The sequence below is a fragment of the Triturus cristatus genome, chromosome 4_1 (assembly GCF_964204655.1).
Source record: "Triturus cristatus chromosome 4_1, aTriCri1.1, whole genome shotgun sequence".
NCBI classification, from domain to species: domain Eukaryota; kingdom Metazoa; phylum Chordata; class Amphibia; order Caudata; family Salamandridae; genus Triturus; species Triturus cristatus.
The window spans coordinates 1144648988-1144661850 of record NC_140585.1 but is presented as its reverse complement, the minus strand read 5'-3'; the positions used below and the strand labels follow the sequence as shown (position 1 = coordinate 1144661850).

Here is a 12863-nt window from a genome sequence, read left to right as displayed (position 1 = left end):
AGTTGCACGGGATCACACATTGTGACCTGCCTAATTATTATTAATTAGGTAGTTCGTTCTGCAAACCCTAGAAGTTCCTAATTTTTATAGCAAACCTATTGTTTTCAAAATAAAATACTGGTTGCAAAATGTTGGTCTGCAATTTGCAACTACGTTTTGCGACTAGTTTGTACACACATCTGGTCCAAAGTATAGTGTTCCTAGAGACACAGCAACTGTTTATCATAAAAAACAGGGTCACATTGCTGAGTGTGCAATACAATCAAGGATGTACTCCAGGTGTCCACGTGTGTGTCCCATGCTGCTTTTATAAATAAATAATGTATAGGTTTGCATATGGAAGCCAATCACTGGCCATTCAACCGGTCCCTCACATTGAGCCAGCGTGTTCTCACTACATTTCGTTGTCGGAGACTGTCTCAATCGAACATGTAAAGGTGTATCAAGTACTGTAGGAGGGGCACACCCTCTCCATTTATTTGGCCCTTGGCCTGAGGATCCGTAACAATCCCCTCTGTCCGGTGGGTCAGACCATCTATGAAGCAATGCTAACTAAGACTAGGAATCCTGGAGTAGCCAGCTTTTGGGGGTTATTCTGATATAGCTTTGATTGTTTCAATTTTTTTGCAGGACTCTTGACATGTTTGTGGGAGAGTTAACGAGCAATGCACCTAGGGGACCAGCCGGCCAGATGGAGGAAGTCCCGGTAGGTGATCTCAGTGACTGATTTCAATGCGTTCTTTAAACTAAAAGGGCAGACCGCTGGGATCTTTGTTTTTTATCCTTTGCATTTGGACAAGCTGAGCAGGGTTCGGAAAGTCTCCACGGTCATATCCATTCCCACATTATGAGGACCAACAAGCATCTTGTAGTGCGCCTGGGGCAGCAGCGTTCAGGTGTCTACAATATAGTTGTCGAGCCCTTTCCAGTGAAGTGGTGACTAGCAGACCCTCCAAAGCACGATAACAAGCACAGGTATGATCTGAAGGCCTTCATACATTTTAGGGCTGAAGGTTCATTCCAGGTGGTAGTGTAATAAGTCATTTTGGGGTCTCACTTGTGGCCTTTGGTGTGCAAGGAGAACAATGGTGAAGGTATCTAGTGGTGTTTAGCAGAATGGGGAACCTTTGCGGCAGGTTATCGGAGTATTCAGCGACTGAGCCAGGCAGCTGCTTGGTTGTAGAGTCTACTACTCAAAGTCTAAACCACTGACTCAGTAGTAGGCTTTACACACCCTTGGACTTCGATTGAAACGTGCCCCGGAGTGAGGACAGGACCTCGTCCTAGACGGTACGCTAGATGGAAGAAATATTACCTCCCGTTCACAATTTAACCACATCCGGACAGCTTACTTTGACCGCCGTCCCTTAAGGTACCGCTAGATCCTTCCGTATATCTCCCAGTCGCATCTAGTGTGAACCAACGTGGATTTCTCGTTGAACGTTTGTCTACAATTACGTGTTTCTCTTCTTCCCAATTCCTAAAGAGGCCTATATGAGTGGAGGAGCGCTACTTTACAAATTATAAAATTGTCACATACGACGCAGGATACACAGTAGAATTTTCGAGGGCTGGACGTTCCCTCCTGTGTGTTCCCTATGGACTACCTCTAATATGGATTGCATAGGATCATTTGAAATTGCAGCTATATTTGTACAAAATTTCTGGAAGAGAGAAAATACTCTTTGATTTGTGTTGATACATGTATGTTTTTGTTTGTGAAAACTATTGACATTAAGTGTTTTTGTACAAAATGGTGCATGATGTCAGTATGTCATTGTTATATGTAGAAAACATTGCCATTTTTCTTGAGTTGGGAGTTCTCATTTTCGCTTATGAAGCTTAATTAAATGACTTTGTATAATTGCATAAACCGGACCAGTGATCATTTAATAAGTTTACTGGCAACGTTATATTACTATTTGTTCACACAGGTCACCAATTTTTCTGTTTTCAATTTTCTGTGCCCAGGGCCTAGTGGGATTACTAGGGCAAACCCTTCTTATTAAATACACATTTAAATTGACCGTAGGCTCTCTGCAGTGCACACATGCAGTTGCAGAAAGGGCCGCTGGCCTATAAACTGCCATGCCCTATTATATACTAGGGACTTAATGGTAGTTTTAATCCCCCAGCCCTATTATGTACTAGGGTCTTGTAGGGTAGGTCATGACAATTATAAGTGTACAGTGTACCCTCGTGTAAGTGTTTTTGCTGTGAGTTCAACATCGCACTGGTCCAGGGCCTGCCCAGCAGAGCCCAGGGCACTCTCAGAGTCAGAAAACCAGCATCTAGGGGTGTCAAATGGGGTTAAAAGTTGGGGACTCTGAAAACAGGTCCTGATTTCCAACAAAAATAAATTAGGAAATGGTTCTTTTTTCATGTATTTAGCATTCTTAAAACGTTCCTCTGGAGGACTTATTGAATAAAATAAACAATTGCAGTGGTTGGTTGCTTATTTTAAAACTATTAAATTTCCAAGTAGACGTAGTTAACAATAAAATGTAATTCATTTTTTGAATCTGGTAGTTTATTTTTCCTATGACTGAGGCCTAACTATGTGGTATTGGGGAGATTTAATTGTTATAGTTGGAGTACACTATAAGGTTATAGGGTCCCCAAAGAGACAAAGTATTCAGGTTAGTAACATACCTTGCAGAAACTGAAGGCACACCTATTCTAGGATATCCGTCCCTTCGGATTTATCAATGACCAGCTTTGTCAGCTTTAATATTCCATGCAATACTGAGTCTCTCCTTTTTTCTTTTTATGAGGATACGCTTTCCTCTATGTCTCCTTTTTTCTCTATATTTCCCCTTCCTTTTCTCTCAGCCTCTTTCTGTCTCTTATCTCCTCTCTCTTGTCTCTGACACTGTTCTCCCTTTCTTCAGCTCTTCCCTCTTACTACCCTTATCTCTCGATGTATTTTTAATGGTTTCTGCTTTTTCTCAATTCTATGCCTCTTCCTCTCTCATACGCATCTATCCTTCTTCCTCAGTGCTCCACCATCTCTCTCTATCCTCCACACTAGAGATCCACCGGCCTCGTTCCCTAAGCAACTCTCTCCATCCAGTCTTTGCTCTTTCCACCAATCCCACCCAGTGGTACCTGTCCCATATTCCTTAGGTAGATCTCCACCCCAATTGCTACAGACTGTTCACTCTTTCCACCTGCCAGCTCCAGCTATCCATCAGCCTATCCATAAATCTCTCAAAACCCTCATCCTCGGAAGCACGTGCCGATCCCTTTTCATCCAGACGCCCAATCTCTCCTTGTCAGTATTACTCAGTGCTCCAATCTCTCAAAGGTATTCAGCTCACTTCCTATTGGTTTCTTGTTATATTCAATCATCTACCAATTTAACAGACCATAGCAGTGGAAGTCCAGCCCTCTTTATAATCATTTCCTTCAACCCTCCATCTTAAGCCACCAATGCCCTAATTTCCACATTAGTCGATATGTCCATTCACTATCTTGTTCATTTCTCTCCATCAATCTCATTCTGTGTACTATCCCTGCCTTTTACCCCGCCCACTATACTCAAGATACTTGTCTTAGTGAATTTGTTAATACCCACACAATATATAGGGTAGCACTATTGAAAGAAAAGTGAGAAAGGGAAGGAATCGAGTGCACAACAAAGTTGTGGACGAAAACCCTCACTCACCGAGGGTGACATGCTTCATCATAGGGTTCCTCCAACACACGGGGACCGCAAGGTACCCCGTGTGGGCTACAACTTACCCAAGAGGGAAGGAGCAGGAGTGCAAAGCATGTGTTGGGCCAACTCAATAGGGCAAGGAGGGGCAGAGTGCAAAAAGTAAATAAAGTGTAGTAAAACTACCTACGTAGGGGCAACAACTTTATTCTTTCATCCTACGTGATAGTGGATAAAAAGCAAGTGAGCGTAGGGTTATGGATGTATACCCTATCTAATGATCAACATGTTTTTGCCATAACGACAATCCAGTTCATGGCATTCATCAGGACTTATATCTGGACAGTCACTCTGCTGTTTCAAGTGCATAAATAATGTGAAAGTGGTACTTAGGCCTCTATTCTTGACCATTAAATGCGTATGTCAGTCAATATGATATGTCAGACGGCTCTAAATGATAATATGTACATTCCAACTCAACCATCTACAGAGTCTCTCACCATGTCGGTTCTTCTCAAATACCTTCACAGTGCTCCATGTAGACTATGGAGGGAATGAATTTGTTCCCATCTGCCTTCCCATCCATATATCCATCTTTCTTTTATTTGCTGTATATCTAAAAGTGCCTTCATCTTTCCACCCATCTATATATCTGCCCCATCTCTTATTTCGCCCCTTCCTCAGCACCCGACATCCTCTCTATATTGAGCTACTGCCTGTTACTCCATGGATCTTCATCACACAATGCATGCGATGGTTCAAACCTGTTTATCTTATCAACTGTTCCTGTCAGTGCCTGAACCCTCGTACCATCAGGCGTGTGTCCATGAACCTACAAGTCCACCATTCACAGCTATCTACCCATCAAACAAGGTTCTGTCATTCCTCTGTACTCACCCCTTTCTTTCCTTCTGGATCTCCGCGCGTAGGGGGGTGGAAAGGGGGGTGATATTGGTTGTAGATGCACAAATGATTCAATGGACAGGTACACATGAAGAATGGCAATTTTAACCCCGCTACACAGCAAAATCACAACCAAAGTGCTCTGTATGTGTATATTAGGAGAGTGGAGACGGACATACCTAACTCTTCTATGTCATCGGTCTGAGGGAGCACCCCTTCATTATCTTTGGATGGGAAATCATACCACAACCTGCTGGCTTCATATTGTTTGAACTTATTTTTCTTGTCCACATAATGCTTAATCTTTACTGAAGTGTCCTGTTCATAATAATCACAGACATCTGAGTCAACTCAGAAGTTCAGGTCCTGAGTCCTGTCGTGTGCTTTTTCAGTCAGATGACAGCTTTTCCGGAGAAAGCCAGAGCCAGAGTCTTGAAACAAAACCACAGATGAACATTTCAGGTGAGATCAATTTTCTTGAGATAGAAGTACAAAGAGGCTGATTTGGGGTGTAGTCATTGTCCTTTCAAAAACTTTATCGCATTTGGTTTGGGGTCTACGCTGGCTCCCCTTTTGCAAGGTCTGCTTCAGTGCCCCGTTGCGAGCCACATGTGCAAGAGAGAAAGAAGTGGGCCATGTTGTCACTCTACTATCTCCTGCAGACAGCTGGCCGCATCCTAGTAGCTTTTAAAGCCACAGAGGAGCTAGCAGGTGGATAGCAATGTGTCGGTAGCTACCCCGACGACAGAAACAGCATGGGACTACTTAATTTCTCTAACCCATTCTTAAGCAGAGAGGGCACTTCCAAAGGTCCTTCAGCGCTTTAGAGAGATCAGATGGGCATTGGAGTATGCCTATAGCCAGTAAAAAACAGCAGAATCTGGGATCCAAGCAGATAGGTACAGCCATGAGATCCTTTTTCATAAGGAGTACAGCTTTATCGGCCTCAGATATTTGCCATTCCAACCAGTAATGAGTGACTCCCGGTTGGAAGTGCGAGCAATGCAGGTAGCACTGCTGCAACAAACTTCCTGAAGGTGATCAGGAACCTCCTTTGTTATGGGTCATGTTTTTTACAGAAGTGACTCCAGGCATCCGCCTCATTTCATGTGCTCTGTTTTTGCTTTATAGTGGAGGAGGCAGATGAGTTGCTGGTGACATGCGAGGGTGGTGTTGACGCCGCTCTGGATTATGCCAAGCGTTGGTGCAAGTACACCAAGGAGCTGCTCACCTGGATGGACAAACGGATAACCATTGGTAGGTTTCACTGCCCAACTCCAGGGCACCTTCAGTTAATCCCACAGCACCAAAGGACCAGCACAGGTAAGAGACTCACGTCTGAGTAGCTTAGACAATGCAAAGCCTAAAGTCGCCCTCTAAACAGCTTTCTTTTAAATCATACAGTCACGTTAAAAAATGTCTGGTAGAAGACTGCTCTACGTAATACCTCGACTATCTTGCACCCCACCCTAAGAGTGTGAGAGAACGTTCTACAAAAACCTGAAACTTCACATCAGTCACTAGTCCGCTGCAGTCACCCCAATGTTCCCTGACTCCTGTTCTCCTCATTGTTCTCCTGCCTGCTCTGAAATACTCTGAAGCTGCAGTGAAGGAACCAGTCACTGTATTAAACACCTCAATTAAAATAAGTGAAAACATTAAAAATAAATAATAATTTTGAACACTATCAATAAAAACTGTAGGGGCAACAGGGTGGCTGGCTCAATCAAAGAGTAAGAGGTCAGGTGCAGGCTGTGGGAACAGGAATCCTTGTGTCCCAATCCCAATTCCGGTTCAGAGTTGGCCAAAACAAGTAACAATGGAGTAGTCTCAGTAGACCTGGAGAGTCATCAGCGTAGCTCACATGTCAACCATATATATGTGCCCAGAGCGATCAACAAACTGCATCCCATGATTCAACATTTCCTGACACATTCTTTTTTATTTTTCAGAAATCGAATTTGCAAAAAACATCACGAAGACTGCTGAAGCCGGCAAATGGGCAATCAACCAGCAGGTAAGCTCTGGGTGGTGATTATTATGAGAATAATAGTTTTCTCTACATGTGAGAAGTATGTTGGACACCAGCTATCAGGATTGAAATTGGACGATGAAGGTTGAGAGACGCAAATTCTTTGGTTCTACCACTCACGGCTGCAGGTTTGGGAGCTGTTTTCAAAGCATGATGGGCTGCCATGACGTGATTATGCCCCCAATCCGATTATACTTGCAGCCTCCTTCAATGTGGGGGGTTTTCTACATTTTTGCAAGGGATACATTTGGTTTCCAATCCTTCCCTGGTACTACTGACCATGAACCATTGACTATTGATGACAATCTTGCATCCTACTCTAAGATAGGGGGATGATTATGGAGCATGAGTGATACAGAAGGCTCTGTAAAGGCAGCAAATTATGTAATATAAAGTGTACTGTAGGGTAAAGAACACCCGTACACTTGCTCACTTCATTCAGGAAGTGGGCACATATGTCTCAGGCACCCGCCTGCCCCCTACAAAATGCAGCCTGGTGCAGTAGCATACACCATTCCAGAATTTGACCCAATTCTCCACAGAGAACAATTTAATTCCCCCACTCACAAAATGCCACTTTCTTATAACCGTGCCAGTTTGTAAAGAGTTAGAAGTAGGTTCAGAATAAAATCAACAAAAGGCTGCTATATATTTGTATATCATGTATATCAATGAATAGATTCCATAAAATGTATATAAGGAAGCAACTGAAAATTGGATTTTTGGTCGGGTGACTTACATGTACATTAAATAATGCTACTGATTACAATGTGAAACAAGTGGAAGCAGAAGGCGGAAAAGAAAGAATGAGGACATCAGATGCACAAGAAGCACGGTTGATTTGTAAATTACTACTATTTAATGGTGAGAAATGGTGAAGGGCTGCACACAAAGAAGGTTTGTTGCATTCCTTTCATGATTGCTACAGGAAAGGGGGATTCCTCCCAGTAGTCACGGTGCGACCTTCCACAGAATAGTATTTGTGAACGTTTTCCAGTGTCAACATAAGTGGGTCCAACCAATTTAGGACTTAAAACCCAAAGGGAAAAAAACTCATTGGTAATCTACTATTTCTTGACTGAAGATAAACATTGAGGTGCTAATCGAGGCACCAAACACCTCTGGCAACAGGGAGGAGAAAGAAGCCCAGAATAAATCCAGAAGTAGAATCCAATAGAAGTTAAAACTACCAGCTGACAACCAAGTCATCATATTGGTTACAAAAAAGAACCCAGCATAATTGGGCCCTTCCAAGATAGCTGCGTTTTGAGAAGGATCGTAGGCAGCTCGCCAACAGCGTCATGGAAATATTTGGACTCAACCCGACGACACCTGACAGTGGGACAGTAATGGGATGGAAGACCCAAAACTGTTTTTATACTTAACAGCCGACATTAAAAAGTAGCTGATACAAAGGAAGTCCTGGCAGTACTGAGGTCGACCCACATGGGCAAGATTTATATTGTTTGTGGCTTTGACGAGAAGCTGACACTTGGCCGCTGGGCGCAAAACTCTGGGCACAGGACTGTCTAACCATGTTTTGATTAATTCTGCCAAGAAAGCTTCTTTTACATACTTAGAGTTGATTCTTATGCTTTGAACAATTTTTACATATTTCTTTTAGTCTTCTAGCAGCAAATTTAATAGCTGAATAAATTTGCATTATTTGAATCTGTGTAATTTGTTTCCATTTCTATATCAACTGTCAGTACATGTAATTGTCTTTTATATTATTTTTGTGTTTTATAGAGCGCGAACTTGACCCGTTAGGGTATCAGAGCGCTTTACATGGATCATAGAAGTGTACAATAGGCATGGAATCACAAAGTACAAAAGATAAAGAGGGGGGGGGGGGTGCAGGATACATAAGGGATAGAGGACATGTATGTACAGATTACATTTGTGAGTACTCAAGATAAAGCCCCAGGATTCTTGGTGAGGTAGCTCGATACTCAGATGGGCGGCGCTAGTCGGTAGTTGGTCAGGGTCTCTGTGTTGGTAGGAGGCAACATTTAGGAGAGGAATTTACCCATAAGGAAAGTTTTGGCCTCCTTTTTGAAAAGTGCCAGAGAAGGGATTCTTCTGAAGGCAGGCGGGAGAGAGTTTCATGTTCTTGAAGCGGCCCCAGAGAAAGCCTGATTGAAAGTTTTTTTTTTTTCGGAAACGTGCAGGTTGGAGTAAGAGGTCTTTGGCGGACTGGGAGTTTCTGATTCTGCCGGATACCACAAGTTTCTGTGCAAGATAAGCCAGGGAATTTGAATATAAAGCATTGTGTGTGATGCAGACCAGTTTAAGTTGTATTCTAGCCTCCAGGGGAAGCCAGTTCAAAGCTTTCAAGTGTGGAGAGATATGGTCGAATTTTCTTGAGCTTTTAAGAAGTCTGGCGGCAGCATTGAGGCAAGCTTTTAAAGGTGCCAGGGAGATCTTGGGTAAACCCGAGAGGGTGGAACAGCCATACTCCAGTCTGAAGATTACTAGCGCTTGGACTGCACTTTTAGATCGGCAGCATCGAGGAAGGGTTTCAGTTTCCTAAGGTAGCTCAAGTGGAATCTGGCTGATTTGGCCATCGATTTGATGTGGTCCCGCATGTTCAAATTGCTGTCCAGGGTAATTCCCAGTGATTTTGCTGAGTCCACGATGGTCGGTGGGCAATCTAAGGCTGTGATAGCCTTGATCCATATCTGCATCTCAGGATTGGTTTTTGGAGGGGAGATTAGGAGAAATTCTGTTTTCTTTGCGTTGAGTTTGAGTTGATTGGAGGTGAGCCAATGGACGGTTGATTTCAGGGCCTCATTTAGGGAGAGATCTCCTCGAGAGATGAGGTTTTGATGTAGAGCGGAGTGTCGTCAGCATACATATGGTAGGAGATATTCGCTGAGCGAAGTACTTTGGCAAGTGGTTCAAGGTAAAGGTTGAAGAGGGTAGGGGACAGGGTTGATCCTTGAGGGACTCCGATCATGACCGGAGAGGGAGCAGATAGGTTGCCGTTGACTAGGAATTGCTGCGATCGGTTTTGGAGGAAGCATTTTTAATGTTTTTAAGAAACCATCCACGATTAAAAAAATTATAGTCCTATTCCCCGGCGCCCAGCATTTACTGTGTGGGATCCAGGGCAAGAAGTGTTCATATTTATTTTGTCAACTGGACAATAGGCCCATCACTTGCAGCACACTCCCTTTGGTTGGCAGTTTACAGCACCAAAGCATGGATCTGGAGTCTACCACTAAGGCAAGGCCTGTTTCCATATGTACAAGGTTTTCAAACTTGCATATAGGATTTGATCATTCAAAACCTTTACTAATCAAATAAAATGTACATGAAGATCTGCAACTTAACAAATGTTTTGTAAGCTATTATGCATCATTTGATGTATGATGCATGCTAAGATCTTCTTTTAAAACAGATTAATAATGGAGCATTATGGCAACATTATGGGCAACATGAAAATAAACTAGGGGCCACATTCTTAAAGAAAGTCACAAAGATGCACCTGTAAGTACCTGTCCTTATGCCTTTCAGGAAGTCGCAAAAGTTTACAGAAGCAGGCCCAGGAAACACACTCTTCGAAACTTTTGTGAATTCCAATTTTAAATGAGCTTATATTTGCTCCTGTGAAAATCCGCGGAGCACTTGTAAATTCTCTTCCATACAACCTCTATTTCCCCATCCTAAAAATCATTTACTGCTGTATTGTCAGGAATACATTTCCAACCCTTTCCAATGAGGTTGGAGAAGAGTTGATGAATATCCATAAACGTGGGTTTTTGAAAAAATATTAATAATTTTTAGGAGAAGAAGCATATGATAGTACACCAAAATTATAGGTAAATCCGTCTCATAAATGATACCATAAGTATTCAAGGTATACATGCAATACACTTACTGTTCATTAAAATCGTTCAATTAAATTCATTTCATCATTAAAGACAAATTTATCTTACAATTTCCCCCAATGTGCAAGAGGTGCCCAAATCTCTTCAAGCGTATTCCAATCCTTTTTGCCCTTCTGATTATTGATCATGGCTTCCAATTGATAATAGTACCATAGTACCACAACCATTTCTACCACTGCCAACCCTTGGCGAATATTTTTCCTTCCAATTCAATGCAATACATAGTCTAGATCTATCCACAGTAATATTTACAAATGCCTAAATTGCCCTGGTATATTACAATCTGTGTCAACATATGTTGATAATTAGCTGATTCACAATCCTATCGTGGATATCTGCAATGTCAAGCATTTGCGCCTTATAGAGCCTATCTGGAGTCTTGTAAAGTCTATTGATCACCTTGAATTGCAAATTGATCCGAGGTTATATTTTAGATCAAAGAATGTAATGGCTTGTTTTGTTTCTGGTGTTCGGTTTCTTCTTTTTCAAAAACACAAAACGAAAATTGTCCTTTGCAATGTCTCTCTCTGTAATTCTGTGCGGTAGTGGCGTCTGGGGTCACAGAGCCCTGCCTCTTATGTGCAAATGACGAATAAAATCTGTTGTAAAAAAAAAAAATACAGCAAAGGCATTAATTACCTCAGTTTATCGATTTGAACCGCATTAGTCAGCAGGTTTGTTTCTCATTGAAAATATTCCTCTAATAACCAGATTCCATGATGAGAGTTTTGCCTCCTCATCATTGGGGCAAAAATGAGAGCAAGGATATCTGCAAAAAATTCACAGTTCTGGAATTGGAAGGGTGTGGGAGATGCAATGAAAAATCAGGGGACAAATGCATTGAGCTCTATCTTCCTATTGTGACTTCCACCTTAAAATATGCTTCAAGGAGGAACTAACATCACAGGAAAAGACTCTTCTACATCTTGGAATGGTAACATGGATAACTTCCTAGGCACATACCACCATGTTAGAAAGGGCTGTTTATACGATTGTCCATGCTTCTTTCTTGGATCTCATAGTTTTTGTGAGACCAAGAAACCTAAGACTGACATCCTTCTTCCCGCGCTAAATTTTGCAGTCCCATCACAGCCTTGCATGTTTCGCACTCTAAGACACTCGCAGAACATCCTTCCGGGTGACTGTTGAGATGCCAGGACAATCCAGGTGGTAAGAGTGCCCAAACAGATGCATGCGGCTTGAAACAAAGCACCCTCAGAAAGAGCTCCTTTCTTCTCTGAATGTGTGAAATCTCTGGTAAGCTCTTTGTACTGTTATCAGAAGAAGAAAAATATATTTGTTCACACCTGTGTTCGGATCCTGCAGTAAAAACATGCCTGCAACCGTATTTTCTTATTGTCTCAGAACTAAATCCTCAAAATGCACCATACCTTTAAAAAATAACAAATTATTTACTTACATATAGGCCCTAGAATGACAGTAAGTCAAAATAGAAAAGCTAATACTGATCCTGAGAAAGTCTGACATTTTGCAAGAGTTGAAACAAGTACTGTATCCCAGCAACTATTGCACCTATTGCATCACTCTGCCTTCTTTCGCTAATTCAGGCTGCAGTGCATTAGTTGGTTGTCCTTACACATGATTGGTCACTTAAATTCACACTGTAGTTAATTTCCCATCAGAAGAATGCCCATCAGCTATGTTGCGTTTACCATCAACACAAAGTAGAGAAAGCTACAATGTTTAACACATCAATAATTCTATTTGACTATGGAGCAAACATTGAGGAGCACACAAGGAGTATTGCCTACGAGTCACACTTGGATTGGCAGCAGACACTTCCTCAGCATGCTGTACCTCCCAGGAACTGTTCCAGTGACTTGTCTTTATTGTCTGTGTTTCTTAGGACATCATGCCCCTGCAGTACATCTACACATTGTTCATGGAGCACGATGTGAAAGTTGGCAACTCCGCCATTGAGACTGGAGGACTTCTACAGATGAAGAAATATATCCAGGTACGTCAAGTTGGAGGCTGATGAAGAAGAGACCGTTGCACAGCCAATGGGCTGCCAAAGATAAAAAGTGATTAGAAGGCACATGCCCATGAGTATATCATAGGCAGCATCACCAATGATCTTTATTCTCCATTACAACTTCGGAATGTTGAGCGCTCCATTGAAGACAATGGAGTGCTCCGGGCTTCTAATGGCTGGTAGAAGCCCGGAGCATTAACATTCCAATGTTTGCTCACAGCTGTTGCTGTGAAGAAAGGCCTCACAGAGCCCAAGTGGATTTCAACCCCCTCGGGCTCCGTGAGGCCTGTATTTTACTAATTAGAACTTTCTGCCTATAGGGGCGCAATGTTCTAATAGCCTTAGAGCACTCTGTAGTGGGCCTACGGCTCGGGCCTTTAA

The 12863-nt window shown here is 42.4% G+C and overlaps 1 protein-coding gene across 5 annotated transcripts in view; it reads left to right on the top strand.

The window, feature by feature from the left end:
- Positions 1-12863, top strand: part of GMIP (GEM interacting protein) — a 266944-nt gene that overhangs the window by 147164 nt on the left and 106917 nt on the right. For all 5 annotated transcript variants that reach the window (XM_085654265.1, XM_085654263.1, XM_085654264.1 and 2 more), the window contains 5 exons: positions 631-706; positions 4954-5023; positions 5693-5818; positions 6514-6578; positions 12354-12464. In XM_085654265.1, coding sequence (XP_085510391.1) covers positions 631-706; positions 4954-5023; positions 5693-5818; positions 6514-6578; positions 12354-12464 — 448 coding nt within the window. The remainder of the gene's footprint in view (positions 1-630; positions 707-4953; positions 5024-5692; positions 5819-6513; positions 6579-12353; positions 12465-12863) is intronic.